General features: G+C 37.2%; 1 protein-coding gene across 5 annotated transcripts in view; it reads left to right on the top strand.

Moving 5' to 3' along the window:
- PPP4R4 (protein phosphatase 4 regulatory subunit 4) overlaps positions 1 to 26,541 on the top strand; it is a 136,787-nt gene that overhangs the window by 93,937 nt on the left and 16,309 nt on the right. For 4 of the 5 annotated variants that reach the window (XM_069086011.1, XM_069086012.1, XM_069086008.1 and 1 more), the window contains 6 exons: positions 1,152 to 1,257; positions 9,846 to 9,993; positions 11,222 to 11,366; positions 16,613 to 16,654; positions 16,746 to 16,820; positions 25,600 to 25,672. In XM_069086011.1, the coding sequence (XP_068942112.1) occupies positions 1,152 to 1,257; positions 9,846 to 9,993; positions 11,222 to 11,366; positions 16,613 to 16,654; positions 16,746 to 16,820; positions 25,600 to 25,672 (589 nt within the window). The remainder of the gene's footprint in view (positions 1 to 1,151; positions 1,258 to 9,845; positions 9,994 to 11,221; positions 11,367 to 16,612; positions 16,655 to 16,745; positions 16,821 to 25,599; positions 25,673 to 26,541) is intronic. The other variant, XM_069086009.1, reaches the window with a different exon arrangement.

Raw genomic sequence — 26,541 nt, 5'->3', positions numbered from 1 at the left:
TTAACTTTTAACTGTTTTATTACACAAGGTGAAATAAAAGAGAGACAGATATGAAGATTATTGTTTTTATTCTAGTTTAAAGAGTTTTAGTTAAAAACCTAATGGCATTTTCATCAATATGCATTTTCTAAATTTGCTTTTCTAAACCATGGTGAATATCCTCCTCTTGCCCTCAATAAATTTAAAGCAACATATGGAACAGAATACAACAGAATGGAACTGACTTATGCAAAATGAAAGTGGGTGGGAGTATTTAGTGACAGGTGGTACTGCCTCAGTAAAGTAAAAATTAAGTCCTTTTGAGAGGTGGGTATCTATTGTGGATGACTGAAGCTTTTATAATGAACTATGGTGTTATTTAAGTTTGGGAATTGGCCTTAGGGGTCATGATTATATTTTTCAAGTAATAGAATAAGAATTTTAAACAGTTGCTTTGTGAAACTTAACATACAATTTTTCTATGCTAATTTATAGTTGTTTTGTATTTCATCTTATAATACCAGTACCGTTTTAAATTCTTTAGGCAACTTAGACTTTGTAAATGTAACAGAATTTTTCCAAAGTGACTTTTATTGTTGAATACCTTACCAACAAGTAAAATAGATTTTAAAAAAATTTTACTACTAGTAATTTTGCATTTGTAATTATGTGGAACTGCTTAAAGTGCTGTGTACATTAACTCCAACAAAAGATAGAAATCTTCATTTGGTTAGGAAAGATTTATATTTTTTTACTTAAATCATGATTTTTGAAAAACATTAGACCAGGAATTAGGAGAGTTGGATAATTATTCCAACTCTATCACCTTAGTAACCATGGCAAGTTTACTTAACTGATGAGATTTTAGGTTCCTCATCTGAAAAAGAGAGAGATTAAAGCAGATGAATGAAGTACCTGTAAGCTAATATTTCATAAATCTGTGAAAATGCCAGTTCACTTTAGGCTTAATTTCTTGGGTATCATAATAATCTCTAATTTACAGAAGGCCTTATGGAAGGAGGTCAAGATAGTAAATGCATTAGGCATATTTGAGGCTTGAATTAGCTGCTGAGGATGACTTGCTGATGAATTGAGATTATGCACAGCCTGGTTTTCTCTGTGTACTGATTAATAGTAGACTTGTGTTTACTTCCTTTCTATGTTTCTTAAAGAATGTCTTACCTGTACAAAAGGCAGCATCTCGAACTCTTTGCATTTTTCTGCGGTATAATCGTAAACAAGAGCAGAGACATGAGATCATTCAAAAATTAATTGAACGTAAGTTGTAATTCTCATTTTTTTGTTTAAAAACAAGATAAGATACCTTATGCTCTGTTAAGTTCCTGTTTCAATGTAGAGATGAGTAAATTAATCATGTAGGGATCCTTAGATTTGTGTGCATTTGTTGTATAGCATGCTTGTTTAAGGTATTGAATACTGTAAGTGCAGCTGAGGACTGAAGCTGGCCAGTGTTCCCCTAGCAGGGGATAGCAGTTTACTAAACCATGAATAACCTTTCTCTTTACACTACAGATACGAAAGCTTGTTACCCAGGATCCAAAAAAGTGTTGGCTTTTCAGTGTAAGATTTAAGACCTGTGAAATTCTGGCAAACATCATTTGTTAATGGCTGCTGTTATCAAGACACAAGAAAAACTTAACTTTTAGAATTAAAGTGTAAATAATCATAAGTCATAAATTGGTTAATTATCCTTTCTAGTTTTACCTAACAAAGTTGCAGGGAATGAAGAGGTCAGATTTTAGCCCAATTTCAGTATTTACCTTCTGAGGTCACTATGTAGCACAGTGGACAAATTCAAATGTGGCTCTCACTAGCTGTATTACCCTGGGCAAGTCACCTAACTTCTGTTTGCCTTAGTTTCTTCAACTGTAAAATGAGGAAAATGACAGCACCTGCCTTGAATGATTGTTATGGGAATCGAATGGGATGAGATTTATAAAGTACTTAGCACGGTGCGTTGCACATGGTACCCACTATATAACTGCTTTTTCCTTTCCTCATCTAAATTGAGACTTCTCCATTAGAATTGTTATCATATGAACAACTGTTTGCTAAGACGGACATGTTTTTAAACTTTTTTTTGGTCTAGACCTATAATGTCATTGGAATAGAGAATTCTTGGTGAGGAAACTCTATACCCATTTAGCAACTGATCTACAATTTACATTCTTAAGGAGTTTCCTGGCTTAAATGAATTTCCCAGAATCACATAGCTAGTATGTCATAAGCAAGTCTTGAGTCTATGTCTTCCTGACTTAAAGGCCAGCTTGCTGTTACTCACAGTTTGTCTTTTTAAATGTCATATGAAGACTGAATATACATAAGAAAGACATATTTTAGTATTCTAAGGACCATGACCAAGTTAGAATCTGTTAACTAAACAATTATGACTATAGATAGCAATACTGATGTTTTCAGTCCTTTTCATTCTCTGTTGCTGAATCATCATCCTTTTCCCATGCTGGACCATCTTCTCTTCTCTCTGTGTACTGTGTGTCTTGCTGATTTTATCAGTTTTCAAAAGGTTCAGTTATTGTCTTTACACAGATGGCTCTTAAATCTGCATATTGAGCCCTAATCTCTCTCCTGAATTATAATCCATCATTCCCAGCTGCATGATAGACAGCTCCACCTTTATGTCCCTTCAGTATTTCAAACTCAGTATATCCAAAATTGAATTTGTCTTCAGTCCTAAATCTGTCCTTCCTCCAGATTCCATTATTTTCCTTTTGCGGAATACCCTTATCCTTCCAGTCAGTCAGATAACTTCAGAATCATCCTGGACTCTCCTCGTCCCCTTTACTCCTATATCCAGTTAAGTGCCAGATCTCTTCTACACCACATCGTCTCACTTGCATCCATCCCCTTCTCTTCACTCCCAAGGCCACTGCTGGAGTTTATGCCTTTATCACCTCTTGCTTGAGTTATTGCAATAGCCTCCTAATTGGCCCCCATGTTTTTAGTTTCTCTCCCTCTCCAGTCTGTCATCAACAAAGTTGCCAGATAATCCTAAAATGCATACCTGACCCTGCTGTTCTCCACTCTAAAATCTTAAATGACCCTCTCTTGCCTTGAGGATAAACAATTTTTCAGTATGCCATTGAAAGCTTCCACAATCTAGCTACCATCTCTCTTTCTAGACTTTTTCATATCAATCCAATATTCTATGTTCCAAACAAAGTGCAGCAGATATCCACAAGAAACAGGAAAAGTAAAAGAAGATGGGTTACATTGTCTATTACTGTTAGGAGATCCAGGAACCACAGGAGGTAGAGCATAGTGGATTCAGAATATTGGGTGGAAATGCGTATAGGATGAAACTGAAGTTTATACAAACCTACCTAGTCAGAAAGAGGAAATATTTAAGTTTGGGTAACAGATCACATTCCTAACACCAAGATGTGCTATAGTAGTAATAGCAAACTTGAGTTCTCCAACATGCTGCTGAATTACTCTCCCATAAGCAGAACTGCCGAGTACTTTTCGATTTCCTTAATGATCATTTCAATCTTCAGAAGGTAGAGGAACCAACAAGAGGAAATCATAGACTGTATTTTATTCTCAATAATAGGGAGAAGAAACAGTGCCTAATGGTGGCTAGAATGGTGGGTGCGTAAAATATGCTGGTTGATGGAGTGGTTGGACTAGTTCCTGGGGTGGAAATGATGGGAACAGAGAGAGGAAGTGACCGCTCCCTTATAGAGCTGTGGTGGAGGGGAGGAAAACAGTGGAGTCCAACATAGTCAGGTGTTCATAGGCATTTGATCTCATCTATTTAAGTGTGGCCTTAATTGGCAGATCACAACTCATCTGTACATGCCACTCTCATGGATTCTTGGCCACGTCCAGGTGTTCTCCACAGCGCTCTTCCCAAAGTACTTGAAGCCCTTCCAGCTTATTTCTGACATCATCCTGATAGAAGTAGAGATCCCTTGCTATCTGCCTGTCATCCCTCACCCTTGCCACATGACCATCCCACCTTTTCTCCCTCTCATGCATTTCCCTAATGATGTCTTCTGCTTTCACTTTACAAAGTTCCTCATTTGCTATACTTTGCATCCTGCTCACACTTTCCATGAACCTCCCACCAGCAATCTCTGTATGATTCTTCAGTTCTTTGAAGATTGTGGTATTCTCTATCTCACAGCCATCCAATAATATAGGTAGAATATTGATATTTTAAAAGTGGACCATAGTTTCTGGGAAGAATTTGGAGTCAGTAAAGGAACTCTGTAATTTCCTAAGGTTATCCATTCTGTTCTCCTGTTTAATTTTGAGCCAGACTCATTGTCCATTTCTATTGACTGTTCCAGATACACATACTTATGGACCAGCTTTACATGTTGAATATTCTGTTAAATGCATTTATAATAGATGCAGATAGTTTTCATCCATTTGGTCTTTCTTATGTCAATGGTTAGGCCAAATGCTTTTGACTAGCTATGGATCTCTTCCAGGAAGCTCTGAAATGTTATGAGATTTGATATAAGCAGCACAGTGTCATCCACAAATAAGATCATCTGGGAATTCTTACAGCCCATAGGAAATCTCTCTCCAACATGGACACTGCTGGGGTTGTTCCATCAAGCAATGAACACATCTCCCTGTTTTACAGTTCTCCTGATATTTATGATTATAGTATTATAGAATAAGGTTACTTCTGTTGTTATATCTTTCATTGTATTTTGAATGATTTTTATATTTGGATGAAAGATACCTTGTTGGAAGAGAGCCTGTGAAGCAGCATTTTGTTCTCGTAAATCTAATACTTTTTCATAATCAGCAAATGTGAATGCATTGTGTTCTTTGCCTCTTTTCATCAGTTACATGAATGCAAAGATATGGTCTACTTTGTAATATTTCTTATGAAAGTCTATTTCCTGATAATACCATCTACAGGCATGTAAATGAATCTCATAAAAACTTTTACAGGGGAGGCTAGGTGGTACAGTGAATAGAGCACCAGCCCTGGAGTCAGGAGGAACCAGTTCAAATCTGGCTTCAGACACTTGACACACTTACTAGCCATGTGACTTTGGGCAAGTCACTTAACTCCAATTGCCCTCCAAAAAGCAAAACAAAAAAACTTTTATAGATGTGAAAAATAGGCAGCTAAGTTGATAGTTATTGATGTACTCACAGTCTCTCTTTTAATATTGATGTAGTCCGAGATTTTTTCCCAAATCTTTGTTATGTTCCCTTCCTTCAGGTACCTTAGTATCATCTTCTGGTGTGGATAGCCTCTATAAACAATTAGTCCAAATCTGGCTGCTTTTCTTATCTTTGCTCCTTGGGACTGTTTCTCATTTGCCTACCCAAGATGTTTGGGTAGGGAAGATTTCAGAGGATTTGGAGGAAAGACAAGTACAGTACTGTTAACTAAAATTCTAGAGGGAAAATTAGCCCAGGAGGGATAGGAAATTCTCAAGGAAAAAGCAATTAATTACAAACAGTTCCAATGAGGAAGAAAAATAGAGGATATGTGAAGAGATTATGTGGATACACAGAGGACTCCTCAAACTAAGACTTTAAATAAATAGACACTCCATCTCTTGGCTCCAGACATTTCCTCTGACTGACCCTCATGTCTGGAATGGTCTCCCTTCTCACTTTTGCTTTCTGACTTTCTTTAAGTACCAACTAAAATTCCATCTTCTAGAGGAACTAACCCCTGTTAATTCTAGTACTTAATGTCTAGAGTCTCTCTTAATGATTTTCTACTTTTCCTCTATTGTATTTGCCTATTGTCTCCCCATTTAGATTGTGATATCCTTGAAGACAGGGACTGCTTTTGCTTCTTTATGTGTTACAGAGTTTATTACAGTGCCTGGTGCATAGTAGGTGTTTAATAAATGCTTATTGACTGACTGACTGCAAAATATGTGCAGAAGATGGAAGCAAAGGCAGATACCAGAGGATGAATACAAGTGCTTAACACAGTGCTGCAAAAGGAACAAATTTTGTCTCAGTTTTCAAGAAGGGAAGAGAAGAATGAGTCTTTAAGATATAAAGCACTGATCATGACACTAACTTCTGGAAAAAATTTAGAATCATCTCATTCAAGAGATGATTAATGAGTATTTAGAAAGGGAAGCAGTATTATCAATAAAAAAAGCTCCACCCCAAAACTAGCATGGCTTCATCAAGAACAGGTCATGCCAGATTAACATTATTTCCTTTTTTCATAAAGTTACTAATAGGTCAGGAAAATACAACAATTACATTTATCAGAGCTCAAACCATATATAATAGGTAGAAGTTATAGAGACAGATGTATACTTCATGTCAGTAAAACTTTTCTAACAATTAGAGATGTCCAAAAGTAGAATGGGCTACTTTAGTACGTTCCCCTTACTTGGGGTCTTCAGTCAGAGATTCTATGACTACTTGTCAAGTTTGTTACCATGAGGATTCCTTTCATGTATTTGTTTGACTAAATAGTTGCTGAAATTGCTTCTACCTCTAAATTCTCTGATACTATCCCCTATCCTTCAAATGCACTCCTCTTCCGTTTAGAATCTGTATCTTCATGCCTCCAGGTACAGCTTAACATACATCTTCTACTCAAGGCCCTTCCTCATTTATTTAGTTGTCAGTGTTATCTTTTCAAAATACTGTGTTTTGATGTATGTGTGTGTTCTTTGTACCCTTATTAGAATGTAAGCTCCTTGATTTCAATTACTATATCTAGCATCAAGCACATTGCCTTGTACATAGTAAGTACTTGATAAATGTTTAGTAAACTCGATTCAGTATAATGTGAAACCAAAAGACAAAAGGAAGTTGCAGAAATTTTTTTTTTGGCTTTTTTGGAGGGCAGTTGGGGTTAAGTCACTTGCCCAAAGTCACACAGCTAGTAATTGTGTCAAGTGTCTGAAGCCAGATTTGAACTTGGGTCATCCTAACTCCAGGGCCGGTGCTCTATTCACTGCTCCACCTAGCCACCCCAAAGTTGCAGAAATTAAATGATGCCTGTAGTGCCAATGCAATATTTGCAGTGCCCATGATCACAATAAAGACTGTGACTATAAAAATCTCATGACGTTCGATCACAAAATATGCCTAACTTTCCATATAGAGGACAGAACTGAAACATTTATTTTAGCTACCAGAAAACTGAATCCCAAAACCAGTAAACCAGTTCCATCATAGTACTAAAGATATTAAGAAGCCATAATAACACTGAGAGCCACACCATCTCTTAGCCTTCTCACAAACCAATACAAGATCAATATTTACTCACAAACCTCTCTCTCTCCTTTCCTGAGCACTTCTCTCTCCCACTGTCTCTCTGACTGGCTACCAGCTTCCTGTAGGTTCTGCTGCACCCTTCAGCAAATTCCCTGCATCACAGGCTCCGTGTGATTACATTCAGCCTATTAGGGGGCAGAGTTTACTTTCAAAGCAGGGGAGGTCTTCAGGTTCCCCCCCTCAGGCCTATTAAGGGGCAGGGAAAATCTTCAAATTCTCATTCCCATTACATTCAACCCCAAGATATTTCATGTCCCTTACATAGCAAAAATACCTTAACAGTAAATGAGAGTTTAGGGATAACTGGTTTCAGAAAAACTGGTGTCAACAGAACTTTGCAAGAATGTGAATAGGGATAATAGAAAAACTTTGCATATAAAACAATAGCTTAGGGGTGAGGGCTTGGGCACAGGCACCCTATCCTTCTCCCCTCAAAGGAATGGGGCACAAAATCTCGGGGTAAGAGGTAAAAGTCTCTTCTCCAAAGCTACTTCAAGCTGAAATTGGACATAGAGCTTTCCCTGCATCAAAAGGTCCCATTCAAGAGTTCAGTTCTTCAGCTGTCATTCAGAGCTTGGTCAGTGCCAGGTCCAGAGGCGACACATCACAGTCATGGACATGGGATGGCATCTGGCTTAAACAATCAGGCATCTGCAGGTGGAGGGTACCAAAAAACAAATCTCACAAACAAGTTTAACAGACAAAAAGCCAAAAATATAGGGTCAGCTGTGCCTCTGGAGTCCATGAATTCACTATCATAGCCTTATTCACAGTAGAATATATGACACTGGCCTCCTTGCTGTATTCCAGTGGCTTGATACTCTGCCACAAGTTCAGCACACTGACCGTTTCTACCTATCCCAGTCCTTTCTTTAATCTTAGTCCGCCTGTGACAAACTTGGATACAATGGTTCAGGAGCATCTGTAGGGGCAGTTCTCACTTCTCTATACCATCTAACATCAAGCCCATTTTCTTGATACATTTTGTATAGTTCGTTAGTTGGAATACCACCAATTTTTCTAAAATCAGTCCCTGCTCTCAGTAGAGCAATAAATAATTCTTTTCTTGTCAGTCTCTTCTGACTTTGAATCCATCAGCTATTTACTCTTCTCTCTCAAGGAAATTTATCATTTTCCCATTCTCCTAAATCACTTGGCTGTGAAATCTTATTCAGCACCTCTGAAAGAGGTTGCCCTATTTCACCAATTAGTAGAGTCAGAAGTAAATGCTTATAAGCAGGAGGTGCTATCTTCACTATAATATTAATATATTAAATAATGTGTTAATATATTATTTAATGATTTTATATAATAATATAATATGAGGACCTGCCAAAGGGATATCATGATATGTATCTGCATTTCCAACCTTTATAGCAGTTTTCATTATTTCCTCTTTCAACTTTCTCATGCTGTCTCTAAGTGAGTACCACAGCCTGTCTCTACTAGGCCACATTAGAATCAGTGGGATACATTCTGTTGGCATCAATCAGCAGCTAAAGCTAACAGATTGATTGTATTGGTACCTCCTGCCAAATGAAAGTCTCTAAAAGCTTGCTGGACAGAAGGATTCAGACAAATACCTATAAATTTCAAGCAGTCCACACAATCTATCACTACTTCTGCAGCTCCTTTATCACTGATTCTTACCATCCGAGACACTAAGGATTCTCCCATCCTTTGGGTGAATCTGCTCAAAATATCAGTAATCTCCTGTTGAGTGAAATCCTCAAGTATCTCCTTGAACACTGCTTGCCCTCCCTGACTCTCCTGCCTTCTTCTCAGGTTGGGGTGAGCTTCTGCCTTTGTAAAAGCTTCACCATGAAACAATGTATCGCTTAATATTGTTTTATTCTGTATAAAACATGGGCTTTCTTGGGAGTCATTGTCATAGCAACTAGGCTCAGCCTCTACCAAAGCTGTATGAACTTTCCTCCTGTTACTTTTTTTCTTCTTTTTCTGCACCAAATGCACAACAGTCCTCTCTGCTTCCAGAGACTCTCCAGTTCTCTCTCCTTCTACCTGAGATTCAGATTTCTCTTCTAAAGGAGGGTTCAAATGCTGGCACTTTCATTTCATTCATACATTTGATTTATTTATAGATTTATTTAAGACCTGTAAACTAAGAATGTAATAGTTATTTATTTACAATCTAGCTTTAATATTTGCCTACAAATTATAATTTTCCTATAATTACAAGTAAATTAAAATTATTGAAATAATAATAGTAGCTATCAGTTATATAGCTCTTTAAGGTTTATAAATCATTTAGAAATATTAACTAATTTTATCCTCACAATAATCATTGGAGGTAGGATTCTATTTTTATCCTCATTTTACAGAAAACACTGAGGCAAACATAAGTGACGTTCCCAGGGTCACAGAGCTAGTAAGTTTCTGAAGCTGCATTTCAACTCAAGCTTTCCCAACTCTAGATCCAGCACTGTACTCACTGAACCACCATGGGTAGGATTAAAACTCTCTGAATTTATTTGCATTGCTTTCCTCTTGGTCTCATGAGGTTCCATTTGGGATATGTTATTGAAAATAGAAAATTGAATTCATCATTTTTTCCTTTTTTTTTTTTTTTTCAGAATTGGGCCAAGGAAAAAGCTACTGGTATAGACTTCGGTTTTTGGATACCTGTGAATTTATTATTGAGCTCTTTTCCAAATCATTTTTCTGTAAATATTTCTTTCTACCTGCTCTTGAATTGACACATGACCCAGTAGCAAATGTGAGGTATGGAACCAATCCAGTGAAATATTGTATGATAAATCAATTTCCTAGCCATCTCTTAAGTTGCTTCCAAAGCAACTCTTCTTCTATATTAAAAGAAGGAGTTAGTTTGTTGTGCTCTGAAATCATTATTGTTCTTAACTAGTAAGTGTCTTTAAGATTTGGAAATATATTCTTCTGGCACTGCACCAAATTTGCAGGCCAATAGGAAAGAGTGATTTGTCAAAGCTGGATGCATAGCTTTTTCTTGCCCCTTTGGTTCAGCAAAATGGCAGTAGAAAAGGGTTGAGTTTGATGCAGTTATACCCCTCTGTCCTGTTGTGGTCTCTCTACTGAAATTGCTTCAGAACTGTGTGGTTGACACTTGTCAAGTTTTTCTACCTCATTTGTGATATGAAACAGGTGAAGGGGACTGCTTTGAAATTTCATTCTTATCTTTTCTTACATTCAGTTACCTTGCCACATTTTATTAGATGAAGTATTGAGGTTTAAATGGAACATGCCTAAAAATAGGAAGATAGATAAAGTGAGGTAAACATAAACATATTTTAAAATTCGTGTTTTGTTTCTTACTTTCTTTTTTTTGGTTTGGAGGCAATATGACTTGCCCAGGTCCCACAACTAGTAAGTGTCTGAGGTCAGATTTGAACTCAGTTTCTCCAGACTCCAGGACTGGTACTCTATCCACTGTGCCACCTAGCTGGTTTAGTTTATTGTTTCTTATTAGGAGGGAGCAGTGGTTGAAAGGAATTTCAAACTCATACATTCTATTAGATATTTACTTTCTTCATATAATAAAAGCTTGTTCAATTGAATTTGTGCTAGGCTCTGTGCCCAGTGTTCCCCACTAACTGTTTAGATTTCTGAAGGATGATAGTAGAGATTTGATCCGGCTGTGTCCTCTTGCCAAGAGTAAAGGGGCTTTGATACGCTGGCAGCACTGTCTTTTTTTGCGAATTTTGCATCTCTTTCAAATATGGTTAACATAAACTTCAAGCAACTCTAAAAACACTATGACATTTTTATACCTTTTTCAGAAAAAAGTTGGCAGTCTTGCTGCTTTATATGAAAATGTGCCAAAAGGAATTACAGAGGAAATCAGAGAAATTTAAAATCTCGTTTTGTTTAAGATCTTTATGAGAATTCTTTAAGCTAATCAGTTTATAGTTTGTTTTTTAGAATCAGGAATGGCTGTGTACCAGAGCTTAAGTGCTATTCCTCCTTTCTGTAGAATGAAACTCTGCTACCTTTTGCCCAAAGTGAAATCTACTCTCAAGATTCCTGCGGACAAACATTTACTTCAGCAGTTAGAATTGTGTGTAAGAAAACTCCTATGTCAAGAAAAAGATAAAGATGTTCTGGCTATTGTAAAACGAGTAAGTATAATCCTCACAGTTGTTTGTGACTCTTGCAGTAAGCTGGGGACATGACAGAGCCTGAAAGTTGCCCAGAGAGTAGAGAGGTCTTGTGACTTCCCTGGTGTCACAGGTTTGTTGCCAGGGTGTATTGGAAAATTGCTCTGAACCCACATGTTCCTGACCTTGAGGTCAGCTCTTTATCTCCAGGGCACCAGACCTCTTAGGAAGGTAAAAGAACAATGATCATTACTTTGCCATTCTGGCTTTTGGGGTTAGAAAACTCATCTAAATCCTTTATTTTAAGAATAGGAATTGGAAAACATCCTGCATGAGCCTTTGTAGTTCTTTTTGGATGTGATCTAAGAGAATTAAAATTTCTTAATATAAACTGACTTAGTGGGTGAACATAGCTGACTAAGACTTCAGAATAAAACATTATTTAATTCAAGTGAACAAAAGCCTTTGTTCATGACATTGACATATTTTATAGAAGATTGAAGCTAGAAAGGTCCTGTCATTTTACAAATAAAGAAATTAAAGCCAAAAATGGTTAAATGATCTGCCAAAGTATACAGCTTAGTTAGTGACAGAGCCAGGCACCTAGATGCAGATCTCTTTACTCCCAGTTCAATGCCCGTTCTGCTGTGCCACACGCCTTCCTGTTTTTATATGTATTGCCCCTAAAGAATTCTCTTAATGGCATGTACAGGAAGATAAGGAGATGAGGTGGAGTCTAATTTAATTTAAGCTTCAAACAATTATGAATCACTTGAATATTTATAATTAATAATTTTTACAAGGTCATAGCAAGCCTATTTTTGTGAATTTGATTTGGATTATAAAGAAATATAGTTGGTTTCTTAGTATTCATTTGCATGGTATATTGTTTTAAGTTTATTGACTGATATTGACATTGGATTTAGAGCTGGGAAAAACTCTTCTGCCTCACTTCAATAACGCAGGAAATTTCTTTTTAAACAATGTTGACAGTCCTTAAGGCATTTGATAATGGAATCCTCCAAACTGTGGGAACCTTTTTATAAGGATTGCCAGTAAACTGCAAATTCTCATACCAATCTCTCAGTATATCTCTTTTCCTTTAATTCAAAATTTGGCCTTTTTGATATCAGTTGACCTGACCACACTTGATTTATTTTTTATTTATATAATTTTAATTCATTGAAACATAAATTCTTTTAAAATAATTATAAAACTTTCAAGCAGCTCTATGTGTACCTAAATAGAAACTTAAAAAAAATTTGGAATGTCTAATCTCAGTTTATTACAAATGTTGATGATGACAAATGGCTACAGAATTATCTAGAAGCTTCTATGTGTATGTGAGAGTTAATTTCTGCAGTGAAAATATTTATTATCTCCAAGAGATTGTATAAGCCAAAAATACAAACAAGTTTAATAAAGATTTACTAAAACTTTTAGATGATGGCCACATAATGGGTTATCAAAGATTTATTAAAGATGTCCCTTGAACAATCCTGATCTTAAGGACAGTGTCAAAGGGGGCACCATGCCCTAAAACTCACCATCACATAAAACTTTTCCAGATCCAGAATCCTGAAATTTGAAAATCTCCCTTTTTTTACCACAGTCTCTTGTCTTCTCTTGACCTCTTCCTGTCCACTGTTAGTTTCACATCAGTCCCTTGATTCTTCCTCTTTTCTTCCAGGTTATCAACCCTACTCTGTCTCTTTTTCCTCCCTATTCAGTCATTGACACCATGGTCAGGTATTTCTGTATTGCCTTCTCTTCTTTCTTTCTATTGGCTGTTCTCCAACCCTCCCACTTGACTTTCTGCTACTGACGTTCAGCTCAGGATCACTCCTCCTGTTACCTTTCTCTGTTCCTACTTGTAAGTGGCCGGACACTGCTAGAGATCTAACAAAGTGTATGAATGAGTGAATGAAAAACATCATTTTTGAGTGCTTACTATGTGCAAAATACCGAGGACACAAATAAGACTGTTCCTGCTCTCAAGGAGCTCGTGGAGATGCTAATGGGGAGACACCACATATGCAAGTTTTCAGCTGCAAGTCAAATGGAAAGGTCCTGTGGTCCTTATTGTGCTGTGGCAAAGCAGATAGTAATGACTCTTCTTTAATAGATTTCCATTGATAAAATCATAGCATTTTCTGATGTTAAACCATTTGAAAGTGCTAAGGACTTTGTTAAAAATAACTTTCTTATGCTTTCCAACCTCAGCTGGGTCCTTAACTGCAGAATAGTAAATGTTTTATTTCTCTCTTATGATTCTTGATCTCGCTACAACCTTTGACACTGTCAATTACCCCCTCCTCTTTGATATTTTTTTCTCTGGAGATTTTCATTACACTACTCTGTTCTGGTTCTCCACACCAGTCTGAACACTTTTTCCGAGATTCTGCTGCTGCTTCTTCATCCAGATCATTTCATCTAGGTCACACACTACGGGTGTCCCACAGGACTCTCTTGAGGTCTCTTCTCTTCTCCCTCTATATTATTTCACTTGGTGATCTTATCAGCTCACATGAATTCATTTATCATCTCTCTACTGATGATTCTCACTTCACTTATCCAACCTTTGCTCTCTGCTGAATTCCAGTTTTGCATCTCTAGCTGCCTATTAGACATTTAAAACTAGATATCCTATAGACGTTCTGACATAATACTATTTATAAAACTGAACTTATCATCTTCCCTCCAATCTTACCTTCCCCCTTTTCCTAACTTTCCTATTGCTTTTGAGGGCACTACTATCCTCCCAGGATCTATTACTACTCTCCTCATCTGGGCTCACAACCAAGATGTCATCCTGGCCTGCTTATTGTCTCTAACACCCCCCACACATACCGCCACCTTATGGAATCTGTTATCAAAGCCTATTAACATTACCTTTGTAGCTTAGACCCCCTATCTACAAGAATCCTTTCACAGCCCCTCTTAATCTTGTTGCCTTCCCTCCCTCTGTTGTTTATGCTGTTAGCTTGTTTGCACAAAGTTGTTTCCTTGTTGTCTCCCCCATTAGACTCAGAGCTCCGTGAGAGCAAGGACTGTTTCTTACTTTTTTTGGTGTCCCCAGCACTTAGCAGAGTTCCTGGCACACATTAAGTGTCTAACAGTTGTTTATTGACTAATTCCATTATTTCCAAAACAACTGCTTCCAAGTTTCCCTTTTATCTTTGTAAGGTAGGGGCCAGACCTGATTCAAGCTGGTCTAGTGCTTTAGGTTTGGAATTGAAATGAAATGAGGCACAAATAAGACATGTAACATTTAACAAAAGAAGATCTACTTTAACCATGACAGGGAAAGAATATTAAGAAAGAATACAGCATTGATTCCCTTGGGTGTAGCTTCCAGGTTTCTGTGTTAGCCATGGTGTTCTACTCAGAAGCATAAAGGAGGAGCTCCTGACTCTTCTAGCTTATGCACTTAGAACCCCAGGAAGATATATTGGTGGTTCAATCTTTCAGCCTCTGGGCCAGTAAAGTCTCAAGGATAGTTTTAGTACATTTTAAAGGAATACTAGCTCCATCTATGTGGAGTAGGGCCTTATGATATTACTCCTACCATATTCTTCAAGCAAAGACCAAGTCTTCCACTATTCCTTACACTCACTCTCACTAAAATCTTTGAGGTCATCCAGCATGAAATCTCAGCTCTCCTCAAGATAGTCTGTGTTTTCTGCACCACCCTCCTTACCAACCCCTCATTCTTCAACCTCTTCTAGTATATTTCTGCCACCCTACTGAATAGCTCTCTCTTTATTGCTTAATCTATTGAGCTTCCTTCTATCCTTATATTCCTTATTAAAGTCCTCTGACATTTAAAGCTCTTTATAACCTGGTCCCTTTCTACTTTTTTAGTCTTCTAATGCTTTACTCTTTCTTGCACTCTGCTGTCTAGCTCTTCTGGACTACTTACAGTTTCTCAATCGCAACACTCTATGTCTTGTCTCTGTACCTTTATTATATGCCCTCCGTGCCTGAATATTCTGCATCCTGACCTCCATGTTTTGGTTTCTTTGGCTTCCTTCAAAACTTGGTTCAAGTACCACTTTCTTCAGGAGGTCATTCCTGGTCCCTCCAGCTGCTAAGCCCTTCCTTCTTGAGATTACTTTCCATCTACTCTGTATGTCTTATATTTGCCTAGTTATAAACATGTTGTCTCCCCCTTTATAGTGTGAGTTTGTGGAGGGTAGGCTCCTAGTTTTTGTCTTTATGTGTACAGTACTTGACACAATCTCTGAAGCACTTAAATATAAGCTTATCAACTGACTGTCAGAAGCAGAATTCTGTACTAGCCAAACTATTGGTCTTTCATAATGTGATATTTATTATGTTTTGTTTCAGTTAAGTATAATTCTGACATGGTAAGAAGAAATTTGTAGACCAAAGCCTTAGAATTGGTCTAATCCACCACTGTCTTAGTATCCTTATTAGCTTGTCATTAACTTTTAATGTGAAAGAGAGCAGAAAAAATGTATTTTAGATAAAAGAACACAATACAGGTTGGCCTTGTATAGCTATAGCCATAAGATACAAGCTTAATCATCACTATATTGGTTTATTAAAATTCATACTGTTTTGGTCTTCAGAATTAATAGAAATCAGCTAAGCCGAATATACTTATAAAGATCAAAATAAGTGTAAAGGATAGGCACAAAGTACTATGGAAAATATGATAAAGGATAGGCCTAGGTTAAGTGAGACAGCTAGATGGTTCAGTGGATAAGAGTGCCAGACATGGTGGCAGGAAGACCTGAGTTCAAGTCCTACTTGACATTTATTAGCTATGTGACCCTGGGCATATCACTTAACCCCTTCCAGGCTTAATTTCCTTATCTGTAAAATGAGCACCTACCACACAGAATTGTTGTGAGGATCAAATGAGATGACTTCTGCAAAGTGCTTTGCAAACCTTAAAGCAACATACAAATTTTAGCTATTATCATCATCATCATCATCGTCATCATCATCATCATCATTATCATCATTATATTTACAGCATAATTACATTGCATTATTCCCCTATAGGTTAATAGTATGTTTAATGCTTTTAGTACTAACATATGCTGTGCTGATTTCATAGAATTTTCCAGCTTAGAATTAGAGGGACCTGCTGAACATCCTCTGCTCCAGCTTACCATAGCGTAGGTTTTTTTTTCAAGTTTTCCTCCCTATTTATTTTTAAGAAATAATTGACTGATTTAATTGAGTTAATGTTTTGGAATAAAAAATAATAACCAAGATTTTAACTCTTTTAATAGACTGTGTTAGAGTTGGACAGAATGGAAATGTCTATGGATGCTGTAAGTAGACTATTCACTTTGAAAGGAATATTTAATATTTCTGGTAAACTAATTATTAATGTTTCACAATTTCATTTTAAACTTTAAACAGTTTCAGAAAAGGTTTTATGAAAAAGATTTATTGGATCAGGAGAAAGAAAGAGAAGAGCTCCTTCTTTTGGAAATGGTAGGTTTTGTTTTGTTTTATTTTTCCCAATGCTTTTATTGTGTAGAAGCATAGAAGAAGCATCCCCAGTAGAAGACAACTATACATTTAGGACTAAACTTAATGAGAATCTTCTCAATGGTCCTTTCCTCCTATATTTTTCTTAAAAGATTAAAGAGAAAATCTGATGCTTTTTATTACAGCCTTTCATGAATTAGAGGGATACCAATCTTCCTCTGATTGTTTTAATTGAATTTAGAGGAAGGAAAGAGGACAAAAGCCTTGGGGAAATTCCTACTTTAAGGGAATTTTGCTTGTATTTGGTGTTTTCTGTGATATTGAGATTTCCAAATCAAAGAAATGTCACCCCTCTCGTCTTAATGCCCTCTATCATGCCATTAGCTAGTATAGAAGAGAACAAAATCATTTTTTTCCAAAACCACAGCACAATTTGCCTTGAGGATGTAACCTCCTCACCTGAAGGGATCTATTTATCTTATATAAGATATCTATCTGCTATCACATTAAACTTTTTTAGCACATACATAAAGCTGATCACATCATCTACTATGCCCCAAATCCTTCAATGACAGTCCATTTCCTATCACATAAAATCATGTGTTTTAGACTGTTAACAAAGGGCCTCCATAGTCCACCCTGAACCACCCTTTTGGGATTCAACTCATGCTACTTTCCTTCAGGTGCCCTAGTGGCTGGAATCCCACTGTTTTCCCAAGTAGACCCTATCACTCTCCTGCCTCCTTGTCTTTGCTCATGCCATTACCTTCCAAGCCCCAGCTCAAATGTCATTTCTCTCTTGTAGCCTTCTTTGATATCCCCAGACAAAAATCAGTCTCTCCTTCCTATGAATTCTCATAGCATTTTGTACCTCTTGTGTGTTTTTAAGTCATTTTTATTTCACATATCTGTCCAGAAATAAACCATGTTTTTTCTTCAAAGATGAATTGTATAAAAACTTCATCCTATCCTATGATCATTATATTTCATTGTTTATCCATTTTTTTCTTTAAAATAAATCTAATGTTTAAGGATGTGGTTTTTATTTAGCCAGTCTAGTAATTGTTCACTTACATATCATTTTTCTTCCCACCAAATTGCCAGTTTTTTATGCATAGCTTCTGGGTCTTAAACATCTTGGTCCTATCCTCAGTGCCTTTCATATAAGTACTGGGAGGGAGCCTAGAACTGTGATTTCATTGGCTTAAGGAACTCGTAGGTGAGTAAACTCCTTCGATCAATGCGGGTTGGCACTTTTTCTTCAACTTAAGTGTTAGGGGGTTGCGAGATAACTTGCCTTGCCAAGTATCCCACAGCTAGTATATGTCAGAGATTGAACTTGAACCTAGGTCTTCCTAGCTTCAACACTAACTCTCCCATCCACTGCACCATGCTGCCTCTCAAAAATTTTTTATCTTTATAGAAGTAATTATTTAAGATTTTACTCATTCTATCTGGAATCACATTTCTTTATAGCAGTTTAAGGTCCATGAACCACACACAGTGTGACTAATATCTGTGTTCTGAGGCTGTAGACTGGTCTTCCTCAGGGAAGATGTAGCAGGTGAAAGATGAAATGACTGAGGAAATAAAGGTTAAATCTTCTAAGCATATCAGTTTATTATGCAATGCATGGCAGTTGCCCAACAAAGCAGGACTAGGCCCTGTCAGTTTTGGCCTGGTCTCAATACAGGGAAAGACAGACTTCTGTACATTAAAAACAATCAAATAAGGTCAATTAATGAAAAGGAAACAATTAACCAGGATACAACATTAGGTAATCTGATTTCTAATTGAAGGAAAGAGTAAGGACTTTTCCAAATTGGGAGGGAGTGAACAGGTACAATTCCCTAAAATCAGAAAAGGAGGTGTCCTACTCTGCCCCCCACCAAGTGTCTGTGAGCAATCAGAGGAACATGGAAACAATAATTGATTGATCCATACAAGGTCAGTTTTCAGATAAGATGTATGGGTTGATTGAGATGTACAATTGTGAGAAAACTCCTTGGCAACAATCTTTGGATCTGACTAAGGTTCTGGTCAGCATAAACTAGGTCCTTAGTTAAGGGTCTCTAAGCAGCAGGTAGAAATGGTCCATTTTTCCCAACCACACAAGGCTAGATTCAAACAATGCAATAAGGCTTTTTCCCAATTCCCACAGTTGAAGAAAATCTTCTCACAAGGCAGAAATTGGACTAGACCCATAATTGAATAGAAAGGAAACTGAGCTAGCTCTAGAATTGAGTCACAAGATGGAACTGGTGTGGCTTATTTCCCACAATTAACTACTTGGAATCCTAATCCCCTCAACTCCCTCAAAAAGAAGATGAAAAGGACCCAAGGAATACATCTACATACTCCATGTCGACAGGGAAAATGGACTGTTTTTAAAGGAAACAGAAACTAGGCTTCCACAGGAAGAAATGAATGTGAAGATGGAGTTGGGGAGACTTGAGCCCATGTCAGGAGGTTGGAAAGTGGAAGAATGTCGACCAGATGTGGAAGAGAAGGAGAAGGCTAGCTGTAGACTTAGAACTGACAAATAGATGTGAGGCTTCTTCTGAAGAGAGGGGAACTAGATCTTCTGAGGAAGAAGCAGCAGCTTCTCCTGAGGAATGGTGTAGGAGAACCTTATATGCTACCAGGGAAGAAATCACCTGGAAAAAGTCAGAGGAAGAAGAGGAAAAGTCGTGGTTGATGACTTCTTCTTCAGAGGGCCACTGAACAATTTGTCAACGTGATATAAACAGGAGAAAGGAATTTATCTAAAGACTAAGGAAACCTCCAAAGACTTATTCCCCTTTTGGTGATTCAGGAGGGCATACATTATAGTGAAGAAGGAGCCTAAAAAGTTTTACTAAAGATTACAAAATCTTGGACAAGAAACTGAAGACCAAAGTAGAGCACAGTTTGCATTTTTCTCACTGTTGTCCAATGAAGGCAAGGGATTTAGAAAAAAAAATAGATTTGGGAAGTATGGAATCTGAGACTAGTATCCTAGTCTCCTAGATCTACAGCTAGAAGGGACCTTGGAGGCTATCTCACCCAAACACCAATTTTGTAGAGGAGGAAATAGAAGAGGTTCATGGACATGAAATTTTTACACAGGATGAAGACTGGGACTTGTGGACCATGGCTTTCCATACAGGGACAACAGGTGCTGGCCAGAAATTGAATGCATCTAACAAAGCTTCATAAAAATGTACTTGCTGGGCATATTGAAAATCTAATCAAAAGGACCTTAAACTCATATGAATAAGAGAAAGAGAACTGATTAGTTATATGTACCAACATAGATACAATAGGAGATAACTACAGTGACAGAGAGAGAAGAGTAGCAGAGGGTCACAGAAGAGAAAAATCAAAACAAGGAGCCAGTAGTAAATCCTGTGACTGCAGTGTGTCTGTATTGGAATGTTTCCTTATCTGGAAAATGCAGATAATCGTCACTTCTCCTTCATAAGGTTGTTATGTGGATCATATAAAATAATGTATGTAAATCACTTTGTAAATCTTAAGACAATATATGTGTTAGTTATTGTTGTTATTAAAGTCTGCGCAATAGTAAGAAGAACTAGAGGTCCTAGTGCAAGGAAAACATTTGACCTCCTCAGTATCACTGAGACTTGATGGGATGAGATCTGTCACTGGAATATATGTGACTCTAGAAAGACATACCTTATTCAAAAGAAAGAAGACATGTAAAAGGGGAAAGATAACGCGTGAATAGCTAAAAAGATATCTTCATGGGAAGAGGTTCAGGAGCAAGAACTAAAGAATGCATGGCAGTAAGCGCCAGAGGGGACCACAAGTGATTTTGTCATCAAACATCTGTTAGAGTTTTCTGTCTCCCAGAAGCAAAGCAGCTAAAAATCTTCTTGGCACACCTTAGTGATAATGTCGTCCTCTACAGGATGGGGAAATTAATAAAGGAATATTCCATACAGGATCTGCTTCTCACTAATAGGGAGGCATAGGTAACCAGGATGCAAATGATAGGAACATTAAAAAAAATGACCATGTCTCTTATACTTCATGATGGAGAAAGAAATAGAAAGCCAGAAACAGTGTTACATACACCCTAAACTTTAGGAGAACAAATTTTAAAGGGTTCAAGAAGGATAGGGATGAACCTCGTGGAAACCAGCCTACAAGGAATAAGAACCTTTCAAGAACAAAAATTCTGAAAATATAAAGAGATATTATTCCATTGAGTCAGAAAAATGAGAATTGTCTAGAGACCTATTTGGATACTTGAGGATTTACTAGCCAACTGAGGTTTTTGTAGAACATACGTACAGAAGGTGGAAACAAGGACAAGTAACAAGGGACAAATATAAGAACTTGTCACAACAGTGTTGGGAGCACTAATGCTTAGAAGGAGCTGAGGTTCACAAGAAAAGTGAAGAACAACAACAAAAAAGGTTTTTAAAGGTGTATTAGAGGAAAAAGGAGAATTGAAGAAAGGATAGGACTATTGCTTGGGCTGAATGGAATGTTGATAACACAAAAGAATAGAAGAATTGCTCAATTCTTATCTGCTGTTTTCTTGGACAAGGAAAATGACCTTTGTATAGGAAATGGCAGAGCCAAAATGTTTAATAATAATGGAGTTGATCTCCAAGATGAGTAAAGAGATGGTGAGAGAGCAGCTAGTTACCTTTGATGAATTCAAGTCACCTGTTCCAGATGAACTGTATCTTCAGGTTGTGAAAGAATTGATAAATGGGATTAGCAAGGCCTTTCAGTGATATTTGACAGATTATGGAAAATGACTGGAGAAGGGAAAATGTCCTAATTTTCAAGAGGAAATAAAACAAAGCCTGTAAGCTACTTTTTAGCTAGAGAGCTTGCATTTTGTTCCTGGGAAAATTGTAAAACAGATCACTGAAGAGGTATTTGTTGACATCCAGAATGGGGAGCAGTGATTATGAAAAGTCAGTTTCACAAACATAAGACGGAGGAATCATAGTCGTATGTCTGAAAAAGATGTAGGGGTTTGGGCAGAATACAAGCTCAATGTGAGTCAGTAGTGTGGATAATTTTTTTTTTTAAAGGTAACCGGACCACATCTGGATTATTGTGTTCAGTTCTGGATGTAGCAACTTAAGAAGGACATGTTATGCTGGAAGATGTGTTCAGAAGAGTGTAGGTGGGATGATAAGAGTTCATGTGGTATGAAAATTATTTAAAAGAACTGGGAATGTTAGAGAAGCTATGTTGAAAAATGAATGGGCAGTTTTGGGGAGGAAGTGGATTCTCCCTCATTGGAGGTCTTCATAAAACAGTCTTTATGGCTACTTATCAGGCTTGTTATAGTGGCTGTTCCATTGGGGTTTGGGTTGTACTAATGGGCAGCTGAGTTATCTTGCAAATCAGAAATTCTGTGTTTCTACATTACACCAAAGACTGGGGCAGGAGTCATGAATGTCCCTTCTTTCTTCAGGGTAAAAAGAGACATTATTTCAGTTGGGATACTAGAATACTCTGTCTTCTTTGGGTTTTTATGACACTCTTCTCTCTTGATTATCCCACTTGTCCAATCACTCTTCATTCTTACTTGCTGAATCATAAACCATTTCCACTCCCTTAACTGTATTTGTACCCCGAAGTTCTTTCTGGGGCCCTCTTCTCTTCTCTCTGTGTACGCTTTCTCTCTTGGTGATTTCGTCAGTGCCCATCAGTGAGCATCTCTTTGCAAATTAATTCCAAATCTATATATTGAGGGGGTACTCACAATTATGAAGTATGTCCAAAACAGAACTAATTTTCTCCCCTTCCTCCGCCCCCCCAAAAAAAACCTGCCCTTTTTCAGAACTTCAAAACTTCCATATTTCTGGTATTATTCCATTTACACAGGTTCAGAACTTCAGAATCATCCTTGATCCCTCGGAGCTAAACAGTTGCCAGGTCTTCTTGATTCTACCCCTATAATATCTCTCACTCATCCCCTCTCTCCACTAATACAGTCACTACTTTAGTTCAAGCCCATAACTCCTCTTGCCTAAATTATTGTAATATCTTTCTAATTGGTCTTCCTGCATCTCTCCAATACATCCCCCATGCAGCTACCAAAGGAATATTCCTAAAGGACAGAAATAGCCAACCCCACATGCAGGTTAAAAAGGTTCCGATATATTGATTGCATAATTTCATGGCCTGCTTTATGTATGTATAACTAAACTACATAGGATTACAGCCTGGTTTAGTGTTTTGCACAGTAGACATTTAATAAATGTTGAAAATTTACTAAATAGAATATATTAAACCTAGGACTATAAAATAATGGGAACATTGTTTTTAAAACAAACATCTCTAAACTTATACATCTAAATGAATGCTATCTTTTAGCAGTTACTCAGGGAAGCTGTGCATGCATTCTAATGAACCTATCCTTGTCAAAATTCCTTTGTGAAGTTACGTTTTAGAGCCATTTTATTAACCACACAAGAAAAATGGTCATTTATTCATAGTCATTTCTCAGTTTTGATTCCTCTAATCCCCCACCAAAATATTTAATCAGATTTGATCATCTACCATATCCACCAGATTTGACTATGAACAACTTTTAGCTTAGTCCAAAATCAAATTTTATATATTCCCCACGTATAAGGTTAAGCAGATGAGACTGTACCCTCAACAAGGTAAAATAGTGAAGTCTTAATTATTTGAAATAATAAATGCTTAATATATATGTCAGGTTTTTATATACAAAATAGAAAATTGTAAATATGAGTAGGCAAATAAAGAGTTCTCTTAACTCAACTAATCCCTTACATTAGATTAGATACATTCCATTAGATTAATGGAAGGAAAAGGAAGAATTTCAACAGTTAGGTTTTATTGATATTGTTCCTTTTTTCCTTTTTTTTTTGAGGGGGGAAGGCAGGGCAATTGGGGTTAAGTGACTTGCCCAAGGTCACACAGCTAATAAGTGTTAAGTGTCTAAGGTCACATTTGAACTCAGGTTCTCCTGACTCCAGGGCCAGTGCTCTATTTACTGCGCCACCTATCTGCCCAAAGTACTTATGAGGAAGATGTTAGCAGGTGTGAAGATAAAACTTACCAGTTATAAGTTTGTTTTGCTTCGGCAATGTGAATTATTTAAGAATATGCAGAGATTTGCTCCTTCCATTTTTTACATATCTCTAAAGTGAAAACAGGGAACATTTTTTATAAACAGAAATTGAGGCATGCAGAAGCAGGATTCTTCCCCTTTGCAGAAACAAAGTGGTTGTGGGGAATACCGTTTGTGAATGAAGGTGCCCAATTACTTTCTCAGTAGAATGTCATGTGTAGTAAATCCAGAGATCTGGCACATGACTGAAAAAAATACTGGCAACAGGAAAAATGTTGTGGGATTGTGGGATGAACAGAACAGTATCCAAAAAGTGTCAGTGACCCAAAGATTATGCCTGATGTTATTTACTTGGTTCATTCACTGACCAGAAACAAAGATAATTGCCTGACAATAATGGCTTAAACTGCTTGTCATAAAAGTGGAAAGCCTGGTGGAAATAACAAGGAAAAACCCTGCTTATAAGCTTATAAACAGTATATAGTAGGCCTGAATGCATCATGGCACCATAGGCGTCACACTAGATAGAAAATAGCTCAGCAGTGTATCTGTGGAACACAATAGCAGAAAAGATTTAAAACTAGAAGGGCCTTAGATCATTGAGTCCAAGCCCTTTGGTTTACCTGTGAAGAAACTGATCCCCTGAGAGGCTCAATGATGAAACAATGACTCAACTCCAGAATTGTTCATTTCACTGTACCCCCCCAACCTCTAAGTGCCTCACTCTAGTAACTGCTCATCCTGATGATGATGATCCTGAATCATCAAGAAAAAAATTAATTGTATTCCATACCCATGAAAGCCAACAAAAAAGGTTGTGGATATTCCTCTTTACAAAGACAAGCCATTTTCTGTTTAAGAAGTTCAGTAAGCCCAGGCTCTGATACTTAGCACCACACCCAGAAATAACTGGCCGTGTAACCTTGAGCAAGTTACTTAACCCCAATTGCTTTAAAAAAAAAAAAAGTTCAGTAATCTATACTATTTGGAAAGATTTCCATTTAAAGGATTTTTAAATAGTGTAAATATAAGTACATAATACTCATTTGTCAAGAAAATTCAGTTCTTTGAATGGCTCAACTTTTCTTCTCTACATAATGCAAATTAACTGAATCTTTTTGTGGAAAACTAAGAAATAATGTTAATTACTTTCCATTACTTTCTACATAAACATTATTTTGAAAATTTTTAAAATAAAAATTGAAACACCCTAATGAAACATTACTAAGCTGAAAGACAGGTATGTTGTTTATTTGGACTGATATGAGAGAATCTCTGAGTTAACTTTTCAGAAAATATTGACTTACTGTTTTTGGTACATCTTCCATGAGGAATTTTTAAAAAGAACTCAGAAAACCTTGTGGCATCAGTGAATATGGTTTGGAAACATATTTTATGCTTCTAATGAACTATTCATTTATAAGAAATGGAATGTCAGGGGTGGCTAGGTGGCGCAGTGAATAGAGCACCGGCCCTGGAGTCAGGAGGACCTGAGTTCAAATCTGGCCTCAGACACTTACCACAAAAACTAGCCGTGCGACCTTGGACAAGTCACTTAACTCCAATTGCCCCTCCAAAAAGCAAAAAAAGGAAAGAAAGAAATTAAATGTCATTCTCGAAGCTTAAGATCACATTCATTACAAAAAGTTTAAAGTTTACTTAAGCTGTATTGTCTTAATTTTATGAATAATGTTTCAATAACAGGAGCAACTAGAAAAAGAGAAGCAGCAGAATGAGGGAAGACCAAGTAGTGATAAAATCTTTGAAAAGAAACAACGTAAGTCATTTGTATTCCTTACCTTCACTGTTTAATAATTACATCATGAATGAAGAACGATTCTCAGTTTTTAACTTGATAGGGTCTATTACTTATTTGCATTTATTAAAAGGTGGTTTTAGTATGCACATGCTTCAGAGAGTTGGGAAAAATATAAATGATAACAGTAATCAAATATGCAATTTTAGTTCCCTTTGAAGAAAATATTGAGGATGGTAGAACTCTTACTGTGGATGACACTAAAAAAGTTTGACTTAATCTGTCGGTCAATAAACCTTTATTAAGAACTTACTGTTCTTATAGCCAGGCACTGTGCTAAGCATTGGGGATACAAAAAAGGCAAAAGCAGCCCATGCTTTCAGGGAGCTCACAATCTCATTGGGGAGGCAACAAGCAAATAATTAGGTAAAAATGAGCTACATGCAGGACAAATAGGAAATAATTAAGAAATGGAAGTCAGAGGAGTGGAGAAAGACTTCCTGTAAAAGGTGAGATTTTAGTCTGAACTTGAAGCCAGGTAAATCTATGGGCAGAGCTAAGGAAGGAGAACATTCCAGGCCTGGAGGAGGCCAGAGAAAATGCCTGCAGTCAAGAGAGGGAATGTCTTCTCCTGGAACAGCCAGAAAGCCAGTGTCTCTGGATTGAAGAGTACATAGTGGAGGCAGATAGGTAGCACAGTGGATAGAGCACTGGCCCTGGAGTCAGGAGAACCTGAGTTCTAATGTGGCCTCAGACTTACTAGCTATTGTGACCCTGGGCAAGTTACTTAACCCCAGTTGCCTCACAACAACAACAACAAAATACATGGTGGAGTATTAGGTGAAAGAAAACCAGAAAGAGAAGAGGAGTCTGGTTTATAAAGGGCTTTG

Source organism: Petaurus breviceps, unplaced genomic scaffold (assembly GCF_028583685.1).
Source record: "Petaurus breviceps papuanus isolate PSGF00001 unplaced genomic scaffold, PetGlider_PUasm1.0 177, whole genome shotgun sequence".
Classification (NCBI taxonomy): domain Eukaryota; kingdom Metazoa; phylum Chordata; class Mammalia; order Diprotodontia; family Petauridae; genus Petaurus; species Petaurus breviceps.
This window is presented reverse-complemented; position numbering and strand designations above follow the sequence as displayed.